Here is a 23,244-nt window from a genome sequence, read left to right on the forward strand (position 1 = left end):
TCAGGTGAAGCATGCTTCTGGAGTTTATGATTTTCAGCATGAAACTCGAGAAACAGATAAGAAAAGCATGCAGCAGCCTCTCCATGAGCAAGAGAAAAGGTCCTCTGGGGACGTTTTAATGCCCCATAATGGACTCCAGGGGGTTGGGTTTCATTTTTGTAATTTGTTTTCAGTCTAGTATAGCAATATATTTATTTCAGTTGTATATGCTATTTATAGAGCACGTCTTTGAACCAGCACATTTTTATTTACTGATTTCCTTCTCACATTGTGTATTTGTAATGGATTGCACGCTGAGATAGTTCAGTGGTGCCGCTATTGTTTAACTTACAGAGATGTGCATTTTGGGCAGATTAGGTACGTGTAGGTAACTGTGGAGTGCATTTTAATATCGCCTCTGGCAAGGACATCTTCAAAGGCATAAAACATTTTCAAGTCTGTATATAATGCTAAACTGGACTTGGTGAGAAGAAAAAAATGCAAGTAACTTCATAATTTTCTACATTTTCTAAAGTAATCCAATCATAAATCCACCACTGAAGTTATAAAGCAAATTTAGTTTGAAATCAGCCCCGCATCGACGGATAAACACTTTCCATGCAAACACTCAGATTTGCGAGTATTCTGCCATCCATTCTGGATGGATGAATCAGAATATGGGACAATACAAATGGCATAAGGCTCTGTCCTGAAAAAGTTATGTGCAAATTCCTGCCTTTAGTTATTACTAAATAGGCTACCTGAGGTCAGTAAGATGATTTACAATACATAAAGTTAAGCAGATGTCCATGTCTTTGCAGTAACAGGATCTACATATCCAAGTTTGTAAGTAATACTAGATACAGAATAATCCGGTGTGGCAGAAAACCACAGTTTGAGGGCTGCACGTCTTTTAATTTCTAAAGATGAACGAGATTGGAAAAATACTTCAGACTTTTCTATGCTTATGAATTAATTTGAAAATAATTTAAAAATGAAAAATGAACTTCTGTTCAAAAGTGCTTAACATTAAAGACACTGCTTCTTCAAAAGTTATGTATATACCTTCGTAAATGGAGACAGAAATACCAACTGAATTACTGGGAGAAAAAAAGTCTAACTATTGAAAAATAAAATAAATATTTGTCTCTTAGTCAGGCTTTACGTACTTGACTAAAACTCATGTGACACCGAGTCCTACCCGATTTATTTTTTTTCCTCAGAAAAGTTTAAACATAACACAGTTGGACCAGAGGCACTGTATATTTAGGTTTGTGTTTTGCTGTTGAAAAATATTCCATTTTGAAGAAAGCTTTACTTTTGGGTCTACATTTAATAATTTCAGAAAAATTAATTACTTGTGGACCAAAGTTGTTTTAAAAAATATTTCTATTGATGATTCAGATACCAATGTTTTTAGGTATCAACTCTTGTTCGGCATCATACAATAATTTCCTGGAAAATATTGATTTTAAGAAAATAAAAAAATTGCATCTAAAAAGGCCGTTGTATTAAGATATTTTTCCAGAGAACTTTTGTGGTGGTTGTATGAAATTTCAGCTCCCTTAGGGAGGTTTTTCTTTCTATGCCAAATAGGAAAAATTGCTTTATATAAAGGCCTTTCTTTGCCTTAAAATAGAGGGCTTAGATATATTGAGTTATGTAAAAAGGTATCACTCATACTATAAAGCACTTAAAATGAAACAGCCTTTCAGTGAGACTGTGGTGGTTTATGGAAACAAGAACCTTTTCTAGGCATTTTGGCTGCAGGGATGCTAAGCCTTTACGCTGCTCAGTCCACTCCAGCTGCGACTGGAAGAACCTGTGTCTTTGATAGTGGCAAGACACTTCTTGGAGGGTTGCAACTCGACCTTTTAGTAACAACATAATGCAATTTTTCTGCATTGAAGTCTAGCTCTGAATCCTGATAGGATTACTGGTGTATCTTCAGATGCCTTTGTCAGCTGCGTAAGCACCCAATTACTATCAGATAGTACTTAAAATAACTTTTGGTCTTTGAGCACTGTGAAACACCTTTTCTCTTTCAAGAAAGCAAATACAAATACATGACTTCCTATGATTAACAGTAACGTGAAAATAAAAGCTAACCAGTCAGATTTTTGAGTTTTGTAGGATAATAAAAACGGAATTCTGTCTTTGCTCTCATTTGGATGGTCAGAATGAGACATCCTGAGGTTAACTTGATATACCTAATACTGTCTGCCACAATGCTTGTTCTTTTGAAATTGTATTTGGTGAGTATACTGAGCACTAAATACATTTGTATAAGAATATTTTTAGATAGGAAATTGTATGTTTGGTTATAATAAACGTGATAAGAGTAGTTTATAAAAGGTATCAAGAGAATCCATTTAGTAGTTCCATAATTACTGTAATTTGTTGTGCAATATTTTATATTTAATCTTTGGATCAAAGGTAAACATTGGCAGCCTTAATTTGGAAACTTGTTTGATAATGTGCTGCTTATCTTTCTGTCACCAAGATATCCAGTTTCAGCAAAAGATGAATTTTAAAGTAATTGAATGTCTTAAGTCAGTTTGTAAATTGTTTTAATTGGGGAGGCTTTGTGTGTAGCACCAAGTACAATATAAGTACCAACAGTGATGAGCTCTATGGGCTGGTGAACGAGGAGAATTATACTGCATAAATTAAAACTAATCCGTCAGGGCATAGTAGTGTGAATGCAAACCCAGAGTGTGAGGAAACAGAAGGAATTTAGAAAGCTATAATTCCAGAACTGTAGGATGACATTAAGGAATCAAATATTCCTATGAATATAGTTTGGCATGAAGAATGCAGACATATGGAGAGGATACAGAGAATAACAACAATACTTGTAAAAGACCACCTAGACTGATTCATCAGGGAGGATGAAAAGTAAATATTTAATACTTAGTTAACTGCTGGTAAATAAAGGAGAGGAGAAGAGAACTGTTTACAAGTATTTGAGAGATACAGTGACCAAGGAGGCAAAATAGCCACATCTAAAGCTTATGAGTAGGGTAGCACGGCCAGGGACTTTGAGATACTGGTGCAGCGCTATCAGGAATCAAACCAACCTGCTGAAAGTCAGGAGGAAATTAGTTTAATATCTGTACTAATTTAGCTGTAGAAACAACTCCTGTGTTGAAGAGTGGTAAACATTGTGAAGCAGCCTTTCAGCCTTTCATTATTTTTTTTCTACAGCAGGTCACTGAAATCTTGCTCATAACTTGAATAGCTGAAGTTTTGTACTTCATAGACACACAGAGTCACAAGGCTAGATGTTGGGGTATCATCTGCCTCCCCTGAAGCTGCATCAATTACGTGTTACATCAATGTATTTCCTGACAGTTGCTTAAATGATTTATCTTTTTAAGAGCCCATTGATGGAGGCTTCTTCATGACCTACCCAGTCCACACACAGTTGTCTCCAGTGGTTTTCTGTCCTTGTTTTTAAAATGCCTCACCTGTATCTTCCTTGCTGTAGTTTAAGCCCGCTATTTTTTGTCTACCCTTTGTTTTGGAGAACAGGTTATTCCCTCCTATTTTTCAGCAGCCCTTCTTGTATGAGAAGATGGTTCTGTCTTGTCCTGAACAAACAATTTGAAACAACCATCTTTCCCAGTGGTTTACTTGATTTCTGATCTCTTTGAGATTTGCAATGATCTCTGATCATTTTTGTTCTCTTCTGTATTATTCTTGCTTGAAATTGGCCGTAATACTCAAACTGATACATCAGCAGTGCTGACTGTAGGAGAAGAACAACTTTATGTAACTTCAAAGTATCTGCCCTATTTCTGTGTGCTGGTCTTACTTTTTTTTTTTTTTTTTTTTTTTTTTTGCAACAGTATCTTGTAAAAGCTACCATAACACCATAGCACGTATGGTGTTAAATCTGTGAGATGTTATAACGCCCAGACCTACTTTTGTAGAGCTGCTGCCAGTCGTCCTTCAGACTATATTTGTGCAGTTTGTTATCCTTATCTAAATGAAATGCTTTGCTTTTGTATTTTTCGATCTGTTAAAACACTTGAATTCTAACACCATTATCCAGTGCATTTGAACCCTTGCCAGTTTGGTCCGTCTGCAGATAGAATGCTATTCCCTAATCCATTATGCAAAGAAATCACGGAGGAGTACCCAAAACAGACTCTTGACCAGATTTGTTCAGGGTATCCTTCCAGCGTGACAGTGAATTGTTGATAACTACACTCTAAATTGACACTTCTGAACAGTACTAACTTCTGCTGCAATTTCATCTAAACCAACTGTCCCTAATTTGTTTACAAGAATATCATGAGACCAGGGACTATACGTGCTGCCCACAGGTTTCTCAAAACTAATTGCTTGTGGCCCTAAGACTGGCAAATCAGAGGCCAGTGCAATCAGTTCCCTAAATACTGTTTATTAGGCTAGTTGTTTTGAAAACTCTGAACTTATTTAAAAAGTCCCAATCTATTGCTTCCCTATATTCTTTTCCCTTTGTCACTGATATATTAGCTGCTTGGTGGCAATTAATAAGAATAGTGAAGAAGAAGAAAAACCTAAACACTTTGCTCTTCTCAGCACCATTTATTAACATTTTTTTCCTAGTCCTCCCTTCTATTTTAATGTCAGTACATAGTGTTTCTGTGCAGGATCTGAAGATGCACATCAGTGCACATCTAGCACCAGGGATTTTTGACTGTATGGGAATCTGGTAGGAAGAGACCATCTGCTGGGAGCTGATTTATGAGTTTTGATGTGATAGTAAAGATGAACAGACATTTAAAGGGACTGTGCAACTTTTGCATGAGTATGCTCCTTCTTTCAGTGTTTTTTAATGGCAAAGGGTCCATGTTTGTGCATTGTCATCTTAGCAGAATGCTACTTACCTACAGAATGGAGTTTATGTACTTGGTGAAGTAAATCTCTTTACAGTGCAACCTCTCAGCTACGCAGACTGTGGTAGACCATGACCCTAAATGCAAAACAGCAAAGGGAATATTAAATGATTAACTGATCCAAGAATGTGCAGTGAATAGTACTAGGTTTTGCCTGGACTGCAAAATGAAGCTGACAAAATGAATGTGGTGGTGAATGTTTGTTATTTTGAGTAACTAGAGCTTGAACTGTAAACTTACTTAGCCCGAGATCTTGAAAGAACAGCCTCAGTGCTTTCAGTCTCTCTTTGGGGGAAGGTCATCTCTATTTTGTAGTAAGAAAAAATACAATGATAGTGACTTTATTTCAATCAATGAAATTGCTTTAAAATTCTAGGTTCACAGTGAGCATTTCAACTAACAGTGATTCTTGTCAAATGTATCTCAGCTCTTTGTTTTTCACTTCAGAATTTCCCAGATTTTACTGGAGGAAGGATTCTTAATCATGACTTCAGCTCAATAAGGTTTCAGATATGCTGCACAGAGTTCCCCTTGCTCTAATTTGAAGCTGTGCATTTTCATGGGATTGTAGCAGTTCATGCGTGGGTGAAATTAATAACTGGAGTTGTTAGCCTTATGTAAGCAAATCATCTACTGTATCCTCTTGCTAAACTTTCATGCAGCTAGTTTAGCTATTCATGGCAGGATTCCTATAATTTTGTTTCATTATCCTTTGTTTACTAATAAAGCTGTTTTACGTAATGATTCATATCTGGAAGCAATTTAGTATGTCATCATAGTCCAATTTGTTGCCTTCATTATTGAAATGAGAAAGTACTGTCAATCAGAATGGAAGTTATTACTATGATTTATAAATTCAATCCCAACTGTAAGCAAAGTCCTGATAGAGAAATCCTAGGTCTGTATTGAAGGGCTGCAGTGAGGTTTTGCAGTTGGAGATTAATTGGATTTTTGTATTTGCTTGGAAGAAAAGACATGTGGTTTATAGGTGACCATTAGGGCTGCACACTTAACTTTCTGTGGCTGCTTATATTTGAGTGAAAAGACTGGTAAGTCTGAAGTAAACTGGAAGTAAACTGAAAGTATTTCTCACTGTGTATGTAGTTCTCCCTATTCTGTAGACGAGGGGAGAGAGTGCAAATTGGACTACCTCACTTTTTAATTAGCTGTTAGTGTCAGCTACAGCTGCACATGTTATTGCTGGAGAGCAAGGTACTGTGGGACATAGACCTGGCTCTTGTGGTTTATGCTGTTCAATTTAAGGCCAGTGATTAATTAGGTTATTGGACCCATAGCTGGAGGTGCATGCGTAACCAAGATTTATGTTGCTGTGGCAACACAGACAGACACAACTGTGGTGAATTTCATAGATCTTTGAAGTAGGAGTTCACCTAATCCAAAATGGGATTGAGAATTCCCATCAGTGCATGAAGAGTGTAACTGAGAGGGATCCTCATTAATAGACTGAAACCTTGCATATCTGACTCTCAAACTGAGTTAATTCCTGCAGCTCATCAAAGGGTTAGAGAAAACAGGCAGCTGCAAGAGAGAAGGCAAAAGGAAAGCCTGTGGCTCAAATTGATCAAGAGCAATTGATTTGCAGACAAATGAGAGCAATGCAGGATTTGATTACTACTGTGAAAATCACAGGGTGCTTCCAAGAGGCCATTGACAAAAAGTTTGGAACATGTTCCACGTGTCTGGCCTGGAAATAGAGGCAAGTGGGAACTGCACATGAGCCAGGTCAAGACTTCACGGGATTATACATCAAATTAAAATAGTGGTGGTGGCATAACACATGCTAAGATAGATGAAGATGTCAAAATCTTAGGTGGATGGGAGTGGGTAACCTCATTGAGGAGGGCTGCAAGGGGTTCAGAAGAACTGCTGGAAGGTGTGGAAAGCTTTGGGTGGGCTGTGGTAGAGGCAGAGGTTTTGGACTGGACGCTACCTCCTGTGCTTTGATGTCAGGGCACCCCCTTGCATCTGGGAGCCACCAACTGTTTTGTCGATTTGAGGATAAAGGTATGTAATATGGTATAGTCAAAACTGCAAGTCAGACACTTTCAAAAACAAACAAACAGAAAGTCTGAATGCACTTCCCCCGGCTAATAAAAATAATCCTGATTTTTAAAAAATATTGGAAACTGGGATTATTAACTTTTGGTAGTTGTCATTTCAAGGTCACATGGTTAAATGTATTTATTATTTCAGCAGCGATAGATGTCCAAGCAACATGACTTTCCTTAAAGCAGTATCCTTGAAAAGTTAATTATCTAAAAGGTTGCACAATGTTAATGGAAAAGGAAGAAATTTGATTACCTTGAGTGAGATATGCAGCTATGAAAATACAGGATATCATATGCTTGTACAATTCCTTGTACCTCCTGGAAAGCTATAATATTTTGGTTGGTGTTAGTTTGTTTGTGGATTTTTGTTTATTTTTTTTTCTTTAAACAAAGAAGGAAAACAGCAACATAGGAAAGAGTCAATGGGCTATAACTTGTTCACTTTCAAACAGTTTTGTTCATAGACCATAGTTACATCTGATGGACTGGTGATCCATTTCCCCACAAATTCAGCAGAAATTACACTGCAATTTTCATCCAGTTTTCTCACTTCATAGATCAGTTGCAACAAGGGCCTGTTGTAGTCTCACGAGCAAACTTTGCTGACCAGGAAAGACTGACAGGCGAGAAAATCCTGCTCTTCATTTTTTTACCCAAACTGCTGGTGTGCAGGAAGCTGCATCCGCATTTTGGGGACTTGTCAAGACTTGCTGTGGAGTGACTGAACAGCTGGGTGCCAATTTACTGCACACTCCCTACTCTGCACCCGGTCTCTGCATGAGCCCTTTGACAGGAGCGTAAGCACAAGAAAAGAATTGAGCATGGGGAAAGCTTGTCCATAATTACCACCTTCTGCTCTTCTTCTCCTCTTTGCTGGTTTTATCAAACAGCTTCCAGGAAGCTTAAATGAGAACTGGAGCAGATGCTGAAGCAGTGGGATTTCTGGACGTCTCAGATTTTAATTACCTCCTTTGCAAAACAAACTTTGCAATTATCCTGGAAGTTATAATCCAGAAGCTGGATGAACTGAACATTTTTTACAATGCATGTGCAACAGAGACACTCTCTGGTACTCGAGGCAAAGAAGGTGTAATGGTTGTTTTTGTTTATAAAGAGAAATAGAGGTGTTGAGTTTGGCTTGTGAAGTTACATAGCTCTATGTTTCTGATGTTTTCGATGACATTAGACTTGTGTGAAACTGGTACAGCTGCAGGTCTGATCAGACACGCAGGTTTCTTGCCTTTCGTAAGCATTGCAATGAAGAGGTTTATTGCTAGAACATTTCCCTGCCGCGCTTCACAGTAAAACCTGGTAAGTGTTACGGATCTTGACTGGAAAGTCAGTCTGGCAAGTCTAATTTCAGCCTGTGACTTAATTATCTACAAAATATGAACAATTAGCAGGAATTGAAATCATAATGAAACAGTAAATGAAATAGTTTGTATTTTAATCGACTACTGTTATTCTAAGATTCTAACCAAATAATTATCTTGACAATGTTTATATTAATTGTATCTAAAAAAAATAACCTGCAGTGCAGTGTTGTAGTATATGGAATTCTCTACCGTGTCCCGTATAGCAGAAGAGTCATTACCAGTCCAAGTGAATGAGAAAGCTAAAGGAGAAACTTAATGGCCTTGTGATTCAGTAGGACAGTAAGCCGAATTTCAGCCTACATTGGAATTCAATAAAGACTTTTTAGGAAAAGTATAATATAACATTGTATCAATGGGAAAATTCTTACCGTCGTCGAAGTCAAGTTGGCTTTTGTGTTTTTTTTAAATATTCAAATTAACGTTCAGTTCAGACAGCTACTTCCGTAGTTGGCATAAACTGGAATTTCTGTAGCATTTGGAATTTAGTATGAATGATTAAAAACATTCTCCTTTTTTCTTTTAGGAACAGCAAAGTTTGAACAAAGAGCTTCAACTAGAAAGTTAAAAACACTTGGAAACACTGAGCCGCATAGTAACCAAACATGAAATATAAACTAGAGCAAGGAGCTTATCAGATGACAAAAGAAAATAAATGATTGTTAGTCTTTGGAATTTCTGCTTATAAATAGAGGATTTCTAGGCAGTTGAACAACAAAATAGAGTGTGTTTTGAGGCAGAGAGGAAAGACAGCTGCAGACATGAAACACCCAATTTGTTTTATTTAATGGTCAAATAAGAAAAAAAGAATGGGCTTTTGACTCTTAAGGAATCTTTGTTTGAAATTACTGCAACCAACCCATCCTGTTTGACAACATAACTTGAAATGGCATTCTGAGAAAAGTTCTGATTGAGTGACTTCTGGCACATGTAATAAAATTTTAAGCCTGTGTTTCAATACTGTCTGCTTCTGTTGTGCAGTCTGTTTTCTGCTCTTCAAAATTACACTGAAAATGTGCCTATTAGGAATTTGCTATACTGTTACTGAATTCTCTGTGTGTGTGTATAAATATATGAATATACATATATTCAGGTAGTAAAAGGTGAGATAATGCATCACAAAAGATAACTGTGGATCGTACCAGAAAAAAAGAAAGTAAGGATTGTGAAAACATTGAACATAAATGTTTTGAGGAGACATATTCATAGATACTACAGTCAGAACAGAATGTGACGATTTTAACAATTTGGCCCAGCCTTGCATAGCAGAGTACATAAACCCAGTGAAATGGATCAAGTCTTACATACTCTTCTTGTAAGCACTCACACACACTTAGTTTGAAGTACAGTAATACTTTTTTTGCAGCCACTGGGATTAACTCCCATTTTCTTAATGAAAAAAGATTGTGTTTGTAAAACAGGTATTTTGAAGACCACACATTATTTCTTGTTATATGTAATACTTTATTTTAAATCTTTTCTCATAATAACTTTTTTCAACAGTAAAAGACAGAAAGAAACATTTCTTATTATGATTCCAAAATGTGTATTATTTGAAAATCAAGGAAAGGAAAAGAAGAACTTGTTGTATATTTAAAGCCTTTACTTCTGACATTTTCGGATGCAGCCAAAGGAGTCACTTCTATAGTTTCATCTTGATAATATATTGCTCAGTTTCTTGGAAGAAGTTTGGAAACAGGCTTTAATCTCTGCTGAATACTTTGATACTTAAGCAAAGTTTTAATAATGGGAAGGAATACTTCCTGAATAAACAGGCAGTTTTAATTAATTTCAAGGATGCCTTGACACTTTGAAATATAATGTCATCAGCCTGCATCAGATACTAAAGCCTGACTTGGTTGGTGCTTGGATGGGGGGAATTCTTAAAGAAGATGTAACATTCTGTATAAAGGGACTCAGCGTCTGCATGCACTTGGTGTTTTACATGAGTTTAGGGTTAATATTAAAAGTCTAAGAAGATACCACTTTTCAAGTGAATCACTAAAATAAAATACTTTGCTAAGAACTTAAGATAGTGGAGTGGGAGCAGGGAAATCATAGTTTTGTGGCTGAAAAATTTCAACCAACTCATCACTTCTAGAGGGTAGGTCAACCACAAATAATTTATGTGTGATTTAGGGGCTTTGGTTTCAGGGTCCATGTTACATTTCAAATAACATACTAATAGTTTGTCTACCTGTTCACCTTAGCTACAACTGAAAAGTCTATTCTTAATGTCCTGTGCTTAATCATTCTGTGTTTTTGCTGAATACAGGCCCTGTTTTGCACCAGATAAACTTTTACTGCATCGGTGAACTTTAATTAGGAATATGCATGTTATTGAACAGGCACATGCAGTTATATAACACTCCTCAGGCAAGATGATATATTTCAATTTTTTCTTGACTTCCATGAAATAAAATCAGATACTTTTGAGTAAAGACCATTTTATAAATATGATGGCTGTTAGATGGTTGTAATGATTTTATGAATGTGAATTTACAAGGTCCTGAATTATGCATGCCTATGAAATGCAAAGTCTACACTACGCAAAACACGGTTTGTGTTTTGTTGTACATAATCTTTATTCATTATGTTTTCAGGATGGAACATGAGGCTACCCAGCTAGAAAAGCAGCACGTGCATAGTGTGTATGAAAATACAGCTGCCTACTTTAATGATCTGCAGAGCAAAGCATGGCCTCGTGTTCGAAACTTTCTGCTGGAGCAAAAGCCTGGCAGTCTCGTTGCTGATATAGGTAAGTTATTCTCTGAGGTAGCACGAAATATTGTTTATAAGCTTTATTAGTTTATATATTAGTCATATATATCCTTCAGAGCAACTCTGAAGTCTTTAAAACTCATTTAAATTTGTTTTAAAGATGTTTTATAAGTGTTTTAAAACCCATATTAGATGCCATATACCACCTTATTTTATTTCTTTGACAGTGTATCAAGTAGCCAGTAAATACATTTTTTGCATTGTTGACCTAAGCCTTAATCTACCAGTTTCCCCACAGTGGTCTGTGATCCCCCTGGAGGCCTTTTTTAAAAATGGTGGTATTAGCTCAGTTACTTCATATTTCAGTCTCTTGGTTTAAGTACTGCTGGTCTGCAATTTATTGCTTTTCATTTGTTCTAAAACCCCTCCTGTCTAGGCTTTATCTTAAGAGAAAGCTTCTGATGTGATTGCTATTAAAAAAAAATAAATTATGATTTGAGAATCTCCCTGTGATCCTGAATAGGGACACCGAACCCTCATTTTCCTGCTGTGGCATTGTCTTCCCTGCGTGTTCAATTTATACCTTGATTTTTTCTTGCACTTACAGAGTTTTCAGGGTTTTTCAGGTCTTGGTTCCTTTGTTTGTGTTGTGACTTCAATCCTATACAGCACATCATTGCAAACCAGATGCTCCTTTGCATCATTGGATTTTCCTCATTGTTTAGACTAATAAAATACTTTTACACAGCAAGATGTAATAAATGTACACAACAAATTATCCATCTGCCTTATCCTATAAGAGGCAAGCATTATTTGAAGATACTGTAGGCCATAATCAAAGATAATACATAGTTATCTTGCTGCCTCTGAGCAGTACCCCAAAAATACTTGATTACTGTTATTTTTAATATGTATCTTCTTTCAAATGTCTGTGCCATTTTCACTAATAATCTCAGGAAATATCCTGTGGCATACACTCATCCAACAGTCAGCTTAACAATATTTCTCAGCCAAATTTTTTTTTTCACCTCAATAGAAGTTATTTGAAGCTTAGCTGAAGTTCTTTGAGGCTTTTATCAGCAGGTATCGCGGTGGTTGCTGAAAGCTTAAGATCACCCTGTTACAATTTCAGCTGAAATAATTTAGATGCATGTGATACACCCAGAGAGAAGGCAGATGCTTACTTGCCAATAAGGATATTTCCCATCAAGGCATACAAGTTATCATCTCATTTTATGAGGTTTAATAAGATCTACAGGAATCTGACTATTGTGTTTATTTTTGGTATGTATTGTGGGAGGAAAGTTGCCTACTGGACCTAAAATTTTCAAAATGGGATAATTGATAATTTCATTTTCTATATAATACTGCCTTTTATTAAAATATCTTTTTGTATAATTGCCTTCTTGTTCAGTCATCAAAATAAATTACAATAGCATGGCCATTGTTAACAGCTTCATGAAGGAATCCACCCTCCTGATGACTCATTTAAAAGTGAATCTCCTCCTAAAAATCTTTTAGGGTACTGGGAACTTTGTCACTATTTAACTTCATTCCAGAGAGGACCATATACTTCCAAAAACTCACTGTGATTAAAAAGCACTTCACCAAAAGCCATGTATTAAACAACTGAATCTTCTAAATTAATGCATGTTTGACAAATGTGCTCCTTCTGCAAACACAGTAACCAATAATACTTTATACTAATTTTAAAACTTACGCTTTCTAAGATGCAGAGCTTCATGTTTTATTGCATATATTCCTTGAACTGCCTCAACAATATTAATCTTTTCCATTTCTCTCAAGTGTTACTTCAAAGAATAGTGCTTGCTTTTTGCTTTAAACATGTGCTCTTTTTTCACCGCTGAAGTGTTGTGCTGTTCTCCAGCAGTTCCTGTGCTGTCTCTCTAGATAATGGTGCACATTAACATCAATGAAAGCAGCAGCACTGCAAGAAGCAGTGGTGTTTCTAAAGATAGCTCCAGGCCTTTAAATCGAATTACTAATACTGTGATGGCTCTCTTTGCCAAGCTGCTACCCTATTGCTTGGCTGTCAACTTTCAGAAATTATTCTTCACTACTGACCCATAACTGCAGTGAATGTTTCCTAATCTAATTTTGAAAAGTGCCTGTTATGCATATGACATTGAAGAACACTCTGAAAGATTTCAATTTAGTGCAGCACAGACCTTGAGAAGACATACTTTTAGGTGGAACACATTCTGGAACTGTTCATTTGTTTTACATGTGTTATAATGCATAGGCACAAAAGCAGGAAGGGGACATGCCTGCGACATGGCAGGAATTTTTATGATTCACGGTTATTTTCAAGTCTGTACTTGAGGTTAAAATTTTCCTCTCGAACTTGTGTCAGTGACAGCTGTGGTTTAGGACTTGGAGAGAAATGGGATGCATTGGAGAGGTACTCTGCAGGGTTTAGCAAAGACTGGGGAAGGACTTGGAAGAGAGATCTACTGCAGGCAACTAAAAAGACAAAACACACTGGCTTCAGGAAATCCCCTGATCAGAAAGTAGTTGGAAGCTGGAAGGGTATTGAGGAAAAAAGGTCAATAATGCTTACCCTGTTCTTACTCTTTCCTGGGTGCCCATTTACGTTCCTTGTTGGAAACTGGATACCGGGCTATATAAAGGCTTGGTGTGAGGCAGCATAGTTGGATTTTTGCTCTAAGACATACAACACTGCCTACAGAGGACCACTCCTTCCTCCTCCCACCTGCACTTACCCTTATTCCCCCAAAAAATACACATAACCTGCTATTACACAGGGCTGTGTAAATAAGTTTTTTTGCTGGTGGTGTTGCTACTGTTACACTCCTAACGGTGTGAGCGTATACTTTCGAAGAGTCCAAATGAACTCTGCAACAGTTAGGCTAGTAGGAGCAAGCCCTCATTTTGTTTTTCAGGAAATCTTAGAATTAGGAAAGCCCTCCCATTATTTTCAATGCTTGGGAGGGATAGCGAATGTCTGGAACATATGACTTCTGATGTAGTATTCTTTTCTTTAGGTTGTGGAACTGGAAAGTATCTCAGTGTCAACAGTCAAGTGTATAATCTTGGCTGTGATTACTGCGAGCCATTGGTAGAGATTGCAAGGAAGAAAGATGATGAAGTCCTGGTATGTGACAACCTTAACCTTCCCTTTAGGGACCAGTGCTTCAATGCAGTCATTTCCATTGGAGGTAAGAACGTACACGCATTCTGGCCCACAGCAAATGAGAATTTTTGGGGATCCTTTTCTTTCCACGTGTCTGTATTTCAGTTAAATTAATTTTGAACCGATTCCCTTGGAATCACAGCAGGCATTACTGAAATGAATGTAGTAAACATGAAAAAAGAAATCAGTTCCATTGCACAGAGGCGCTGTTGACCAGGGAAGTATGCGGATTGTTTGTTTGATAAATAGCCATAAAAGACCATATAAATGTGGCCTTGGTCACCCTGTGGAGAATAAAATTCCTTCTAGCATGCATTTTAAACAAGTGAAAACTAATGTAAACGTGGCTGCTCGCAGTTTAAACAGATTAGGTGGTCAGGATAAACTCTTGGTTCCTCCTTAGGATCTATTTTGACCAGCAAATGCATTGAAATGAAAACTTCCTTTCTCTATAGCAGAACTTGAAACTCATGTTGACTATTAGGTGTTATGAATTCAAATTTCCCTTAGAATAGTAATGAAATCAGAACTTAGAGACATACAAGTGCCTGTTGTATGAGTGAAGCATCTCAGCATCTTAACTCCTCTGACCTCTCTTTTTGAAACTGTTACTCGTAATTTGAGAAGTATAAACTGGAAAAAGGTAGATGAGGGATTCTTAGAGCACCCAGTTGCAGTGTACATTTTTAGCTCTACCTTTGCTTGAGCTTCTTTCAGGCTGTTTCATTGTATCAACAAAAATATAAAACGTGATAATTATTATTGGCAGCAGTCATCAGATGACTTGAAATATTATAGAAATGTGTTTTAAAATGTAGTTTTCACATATGCAGGTTGAAAGAAAGGGTGACTAATATGCAAGCAGTATCTATATTACTTTGCTTTTGTATTGACGAGTTAATGAGTGAGCCCTATCCAGTTTTCAGGTCTTGTTTTCAAATAATTTCAGTGCTGTCAGATCAGCTGACCTGTAAGGGTAGTGTACCTATCTAATGTTTATACCAAATATAGACCTGACAAGATGAGAAGTTCACATGGTATTTCTCCACATTTAACAATAATGGATTTTAATGCCTCTTAAATAGAGGCATGGTATTCCTGTGTCCATCTGATTCTAAATAAAGGGGGTTTCATCCCATTCCAGAGAACACCAAGTATTTATGTACATAGTCAAATACTTTTCTAGGCTTTGCTGGTATAATCCTGTTTATAGGATTTATATTTTTGCAGAACCACCAGAGTGATTATATAATGTTAAACATGAAAAATATTTAACCCATTTAATGAATTGCTTAGATAGAGCTTGCACAGATTCTGTTGGTTGGTTGCACTTCTTTTTGGTGAACTAAGCTCACATGCTTATGTTGTCTCTTTCGGTTTTGATATTATTTTGCAGGAGGTTCTGTGGTGATATGTGGCCTAGCTCCAGTATGAGAAACATCAGTTCCTTTCTCCCCATCTTGTTCAAGAAATTGAAATAGTATTTTGTAATTTTTTTTGCAAAGTTTGAAACAATATTGAGGAGAGTCAGGAGTACCTGGAAACAAACACTAACCGTATAGACTGGAGAACTCTTCTCAGAGCTTGCTATCTTGTGTTCTCAGCTGCTTGTGAGGGCCTAGTTAATATCAGCCGCCAAGAGTGCTTTTCTTGGCTTGCATAAAAAAAGCTACGTTTTTTCCCCTTGGTAATTTAATCATTGTTTTGAATAAAGGCAGGGCTAGTTGGACACATTTTTCATAACTACAGTGTTGAAGTAACACTGTTTCTACAAGTAGAATTGGCTACTGTCAAGCAGCACACACAAAGATAATCTAATTTTTTGAAAGGTATGGAGATTTCCTCAGCTAAGAACATAGACTATTATTATACGTTGTTATATGGGTAGATTGAATATTTTGCATGTAGAAGTGGCTGGCTCAAAGTCCACTTGAGACTTATGGAATCAGTCCTCTTTATGTCATTGATTAAATCACATTTAGTACTGATGACATATAGAACAACATGACCAACATGGCCAGTCTCAGTGCAAGTTAATGTTTCTGAGAGCTTAGAGAGAAAATAGCTGTCTTAGCTATTCTCTGGCTATTAAAATTGGTTCCTTCAGGTGAACAGGAAGGTAGAAACAATGTAGAAGTATTGAAATGTAGCTTCATTTCACACTGCAGTGAAATCTGAAAATGTGGAAATTATCCTGTGAAGAAAATTCAAATATAGTGATCAATAGTTTTATTTTGAATTTGACTTTTTAATTATCAATAGCATAACATAATGTAACAAAAAGTCATCATTTTCAGACATGCAAACTAGACTGAGACACTTCTCTTTTTTTCCCCTCCAAAACAATCTGTAAAGGCAATGCCTTTCTACAAAATTAAAGCAGTGGAAAATGTTTCTGTCTAGTTTCTCACTCGATCTTTTGAAGGTGCACTAATATAAAACTACACAGTATCTTTTTTTCTGATATGACATTTTTCTGTACTTATTAGATGGTGAAAAGATCTTCTGTTTTCAGGAAGTCTGAAAAGTGTTCCAAAAAAATAAAGTCAAACTTAATATTACCTAACTCACCTAAAGGCCAGGCATTTTAAGTGAAAGCTAGTCATGCTGTGGTCTTTTATGGTTGATGTTGAGAAAAAGAAACCTCCAGCTTATATGCCTGACTTTTCTTGAATCCCTATTTTGAGATGAGATTATTTTCCTTCTTAGGATTTTCCCTATTTTTATCCGTTGAACATAAATGTAAAAGACAGCATTCTGGGGTATATTGCACTGTGGTACCAATAAATTCTACACTGTAGCTGACTTGCAGTGAGTGATATTTGGGATATGGCGACTAAAATGAGTAAACACATAGACCAGGTTGTAAGACAAGTATGCTATATCCTTAGTAATGTTCAATATGTAACACCTTTCCTTTCTCACAGTGATCCATCATTTCTCAACTAAACAAAGAAGAATCAAAGCAATAAAGGAAATGGCAAGGGTATTGATACCTGGGGGCCAGATGATGATTTATGTTTGGGCTATGGAACAAAAGAATCGTCGCTTTGAGAAACAAGATGTATTTGTTCCTTGGAACAAGGCCTTGTGCTCACGGCATTTTTCAGAATCGAATCAACCTGGAGATAAGGGTGAGTTTGTGCGTGCTGTAAAAAGCCAAGACATGCACCCTACACAGCTAGTCATCTCTGACTGCAGCTACCAAACCAATCTGCAGCCAGAAACTGATTCAAAACACTCCCAGAATACGGACCATTGCTTGTCCAGAGCCTGCTGCATGAAAATTTCTGAAGAAGAAAACAGATTTTACAGTGCTCTAGGAAGATCTTTCCGCTCATGGTTTTTCTCCAGATCCCTTGATGAATCAGCCCTGAGAAAACAGACTGATAAAGTGAAGCCTCTGAAGAATGAAGGAGAATGGGCAAACAGTACTGTACCCCTTCAGCATTCGCGACACTGCAGTTTGGATTTAGGTCACCGTGGGACACTGTTAAAAGAACGAAGTTTAGATGATGATGATGTGTTCGTGGAAAGCCTGCCTCTCAAAAAAGCACACTGGTCACCAGCCACAGATGCACTGAAGAATTTAAGTTTAAATGGAGGACACCAAAGTGTAGCTCAGAGCGAGAGTGAAGAAGCCTCATTTATAAATGGCCCAGTGGAAGACAGGGACTGCAGCTGTGGTTGTAATAAAGATGGTGCTGGTAAGTCTGATGCCGGCAAGTTTTTCCAAAGAACTTCAACAACTGACTCCACTGACTCTGCTTTGGATTCAGCAGTGTCTGTTGGGGACCAGACTGGTGCCACGTTGGATACAAAAGCTTTCATGCGTTATTACCATGTTTTTCGGGAAGGGGAGCTGTGCTCTCTGGTAGAAGAAAACGTGCCTGAGCTTCAGATACTTTCTTCCTGCTATGACCATGGGAACTGGTGCATTATTGCAGAGAAAAGAGGAACATAGCTGTAAAGAGAACAAAGCAGAACCCAGTGACTGAGGATTTTAAGCTGCTCTTTGTATACCTGTGATTGTGCATTGTGACACAGAATTTGAATCTCATGTAGTTGTGTTCCATTCATTTCTGAGTTATTATCTCTCTACCTGTTTAACTGTCTAATGCAAGGTCTGTATATAGGAATGTAAGCAGTAAACAATATTTATGTTTTGTTAAACTTTTATGAAGTTAAAACTGGAGAGTTTTGTATTGCTTTTAGCAAATGGTTGTTTTTAAATATACTTTTCTATTGAGAAATAAAACCTTTTTATAAGACAAGGATCAGGGCATCTTTTATGAGAAATACCCTCTCAGTAGGAAGTCTAAGCTTTGTTCTTCAAATGCTGAACATGTGTCACATGACTCTCTGTTCACAAAGTCCTATAAATAGGGACACAGGCACCTATAAAAACATACTTGACTCTATATTGCTAGAGTGCACACTGCAGAACTGGGAGCAAGCATGGTCCCAGTGCTACTTCATTCGGGTTAGAGTTGTTAATGGGCAAAAACTATATACAAAACAAGCTCTACATATTCTGATGTTTGATGTGTGTCTTTGGGAGCAAATGACAGAACAAATTTTGAACTTTTGTTTTCAAAAAAATTTAATTTGTTTCTCAGGTGCAGGTTAAGTTTTATGTGTTATTTTTCAGAACTACTTTATTTCCTTTGCTGTAGTTTTTCATTGGTTATGTGTATATAGAAGTCAGAGGGATTCGTGAGAGTATCAGTATTATGTAAAGGTCACAAAATATAAAGTATTTGAGTTACATATATCTCTGTAATAAGCCTGGGAAGCTACGATAAAATTAATAAAAATCCAGTGCATATCTGGTCAACTGTCATATTTGCTCTTCTCATTCACCAGCATGAGAATATATATTAAATGGTGTGTTAAGTAATGTAGATAGGAAGAGACTACAAGTCCAGTTTGTATGTAAAATACAAATTCCTGTCTTCTGCAGTTTAAGTGAATCTTTTCACATTTAAATCATAATAAAGTGCTTAAACAGCTTTCCCATTCCCTGTAAGACATAAATTTTGCTGAACATGGTGCCCAATCATCATCCAGTTGTATTATATTGTAGCAGTTGCTCTCATATAGTTCTTTACACTCAAATGATCTCCCCCCTTTCAGTGAGAGGCTGATGTGAGGTTTTATATGCTGTGGATAAAATGCACCTGGCTTCTGAAGATCAGTAGTGAAACAATAATTGTTACCACCAGAAGCAGGGGTAGAATAGGCTAATTGCCCTTTTAGCACAGTTACTCTATTTCTAGGCTTTATTTGCTGCCAGTGGTTGTAGTGTAGGGCACATCTTCAGCTAGATTTCATGACCTTTAATGGAGCTGCAGAGATTCACCCCAAAGATCCATCCTTCTGTTACAGCAGTTTCAGAGACCCACATTCTGCCCTATTGTTGAGCAAATAACTTTGAATGTGAAACAACAGGAGTGAAATGTTTAACTTTTCTAATCTCCACTGCCTGAGTAGATGGATTTAGGGTTGTCCAATAGAAAGCCCTGATGGTGCTGAGTATTTTCAGGTGTATCTGCTGAGGAGTAATTGCCACATGGTAATGCATTATAGATTTATTTACTGGAGCAATGCTTATAGAGCAATCATCTTTGTCTTCCTCATAGTTTAGGATCCTTGAGCTTTATCTTTCCTGGGTGTGTACCGCTTGCACTCCCTGATGCCTTTTGAAAATAAAACTGAAAATAAAAGAGACTTCTGAAATACTGTTCTACTCTAAGTGCTACTTTTGATACAGCTTGGGGCTGTGGTTCTCAGATTCTGTGTCTGAGCCATACTTCACAAAACTGGCAGTGCTCTCTGTGTTGCTGGGTCCAGCTGCTGCTGGCTGAGAGGGCTGCTCCTGCTGCATCCTCAAGCTCCAGTTTTGGAAGCATGGTGCAAAAATACCCGTGCTGGCACATTGCAGAGCCACCACGGATCGTGCTGAGCTCCACACCCCATCTGCAACATGCTGGTGTCAGACAGACAAGGCCTGCCTCATTTGTTGGGAATTTCTGGAGGAGCTGAGGATTTTAGAAGAAAACTCACTTGCTTCCAGGTAAGATGTACCAGTGGATATTGAGCATCCCTGGAATTTGGGCAGTGTTTAGGAAGAAGGTAGTTGATTACCATCCTATATCCAATTTTGAAAGTTCATCCCTAAACTCCAGCAGGCAGAAACTCTATTGTGTGTATATAAAATATTTATAAAATATTACTAATCTAAACTGACAGCTGGGTTAGCTGACTGGGGGAAGGAACGTTTTAAGTTTGTTACCTGCGTTTCTGCAGTCTGTCTGTGGAGTATTTGGTGCGTAGTCAAGCAGGCTGATGAAATTTGGGGTGAATTGAGAAAGGAAAGGTGTCCATTCTCTTTACAACAGAGACTTGCTATCCTTGCAAGAGGCTGAACCTGTGTTTCAGGCTCCAATGAAAGCTTCTTCCTCTATCAGCTCTATGAATAAGAGCTCTTACATCAAAACCACTGAGTTACTTTAAACAGCTTTTGTCTCTGTAGACTTTCTATGCATTGTTTGGTTTGAGAGTCTTAAGTAATTGTGAAAAGCATCCCCAGTTATTTCTGTATTGTTTTTTCTCTTGTTTTGAGCTGATGCTATGAAGTTGTGTTACATGTAAGTTTGGATTGTATTATTATAAATCCCTGGGAGAAGGAGAGGTTTGGTAAACTGTTTGGTTGGGGTTTTTTTCACCATGTAATGTAATTTTTATAGACTGAGGATCATGAGTGTGAGGTCTGCACAGCAAGCCTTTATTCCTGTATGCAGTCTCCCAATCCATTTGTGGAGGCTGCCTCGGTCTGTAACAGATTTATCATCTTGTAGGAAGCCAGATTACCTCACTCAGATCATGATGAATGTCTCTCTTGATTGGTTTCTCTTTTGATGAGGCCCTTCTTAGGCAAAATGTAATTTCCGGAATAATCCATGTGATCTCGCTCTTTAATAGCTTACAGACATAGTTAATGTGCTCAGAGAAGTGTGTATACCATTGAGAAGTCCACAGTAAATGAATAAGTAAATAAAACCCGGTTGTCCTCGCATGCTAAAACTCTCAGCAGTGTTCAGGTTGCAAGATCTAACTGTTATAAGGTAAAGGCAAATGTGTTCTTGTATTTCTTGTCTGACAAGTGAGCATTATTCTCACCTTAGTTATGCCGATAACAAACCTGCTTATGGTGGCAGTGGGCTAGGGTTGCTCCCAAGCGGCTCATCTAGCTTTAAGCGGCACATAGAGAAGTCTTGATTACATGAGAAAAGATGCCCTGGATTTCTACGATTTAATTTACTAGTTTCATTGTCAGTCTGAACTGGCTAAACAAAAGCTGCTACCTTATTACTCTTACAGGCTGTAATCCAAAAGGACAGTTGCAATAAAAAAAGGTACAATTGAACAGACTTACTTTTGAAGGACTAATATAATTGCAGTCTTTGATAAACGTAATTTTGTCTTTTTTTTTTTAATACATGTAAACATTTATATTAGAAGTGTGGAAATAGAATATTTTTTGGTACTAATGGTAACTAATTTACTTTCTTCCAAGCTTATGGTGTAGAAATTTTAAAAGCACAGATGAGGAATGAAAGTTATAAGTAACTTGTATATAAATATGTACCAGAAAAAATCTGCTAGAATATTTATGTGCACAGTTTACAATGCTGAGTGAAGAGCTGTTTATGTTCTACCAGCAGAATATCGTTAGTGAACTACCTGGGTATATTCTGAACAGAAATAATGGCTCTGGTCCTGTGTCCTCTCTGCTGTGTCATGCCTCCATCAGACTATTCCTATCACTGTTGGGCTGCATTAGTATCAACATTGTGTTGAATCTATTGGTCTACCCACTTCTGTTGCTCAGCACTTTTCCAGGATTTGTGGCTGCTTTTTTACCCCAGGAAAATGATGGGTGTCAGTGTTAAATATATACAATTGTGTATATCTTCTGTGAGTTCAGCATTTCTTACTCTTACAGTATATGGATTCTGGCAGCTACCTGTGATTTTATCTTCTGATCTGCTGGTTAAAACCATGCTTAGCTACTGCTCTGTAATCAGTTCTTTGTGCATGGAACCTATTCTATGGTATTTGGCAGAAAATGAATCCTACTTGGTTAAAATATTACTTCCTACAGAACTTCTGTGCTTTCAGACTAGTTAATAAATATATTAGCCACTGGAAACTCTGTGTCTTGGAAAGTTCTTAATGAATGTTAAATTTGAGAAGACTCTCTTAGTGCTGTTTGCTCAGTAAGTTAGACCACGTGAAGGTGATGCAGAGCAGGTAAGCATACTGATCTGCTATGAAGCCAGGGAGTCTGCCTTTACTTTAGACAACCATAGTCTCAACCTAACCATCAATGTGATCCTTTAAAGATAAATAAAGGTGATGAAATGTGTTTTTTACCACGTCAGTATTATATGTCCTGTTGATGACAGAAAAGCAGCATGGATCAGCAGAATGAATTGCTACAGAGCTACGTTTCATGCTCCTTCTGATCTATTTACAGTCAACCAGGACTAAGCTTTGTGGTGTAAGATAACATTGAAGTATTTCTTTGGGATTGTCGATGTTCTTTTTGCACCAGCTGAAATCAGAAAAAAAAAAAAAGAAGAATGTAATTAGAATTATGCAATTGCCTGGTGAGGTTATAGCCCTGCTGTGTTAAAAGTGCTTTCACAGTTGCAGTGATAGTTTATTGTGTATGTACAATAGCAGCGATTACTTATTGTGCAGATGTGTTTATTATAGTAATGACTAAGGATCTAGTAGTAATTAAGCACTATCCAGGTGAGTATTAATACATGCCCAGTAGTATGTAACCTAATAGTGTTTAGGTTATGGGAAAGTAGTATGTGCACAGGCTGGACAATAGGGTGGTAACAGATGTAATTTCAGGGGGATATGGAATGGTCTTTATGAAGAAGGAATGATACAGTGTTCAGAAAAGCTAAGGAAAAAGAACAAAGACAAGAAGTATACAGAGAAATGAAGGGGAATGGCAAAGG

The 23,244-nt window shown here is 37.3% G+C and overlaps 1 protein-coding gene across 2 annotated transcripts in view; it reads left to right on the plus strand.

Annotated features, from left to right (window-relative positions):
• TRMT9B (tRNA methyltransferase 9B (putative)) overlaps nt 1–22,418 on the plus strand; it is a 121,430-nt gene extending 99,012 nt beyond the window's left edge. For both annotated transcript variants that reach the window (XM_055703318.1, XM_055703313.1), the window contains 3 exons: nt 10,911–11,065; nt 14,055–14,228; nt 17,131–22,418. In XM_055703318.1, coding sequence (XP_055559293.1) covers nt 10,911–11,065; nt 14,055–14,228; nt 17,131–18,167 — 1,366 coding nt within the window. In that variant the 3' untranslated portion in view covers nt 18,168–22,418. The remainder of the gene's footprint in view (nt 1–10,910; nt 11,066–14,054; nt 14,229–17,130) is intronic.
• The last annotated feature ends 826 nt before the right edge of the window (nt 22,419–23,244 follow it).

This window comes from Falco cherrug, chromosome 1 (genome assembly GCF_023634085.1).
Source record: "Falco cherrug isolate bFalChe1 chromosome 1, bFalChe1.pri, whole genome shotgun sequence".
Classification (NCBI taxonomy): Eukaryota; Metazoa; Chordata; class Aves; order Falconiformes; family Falconidae; genus Falco; species Falco cherrug.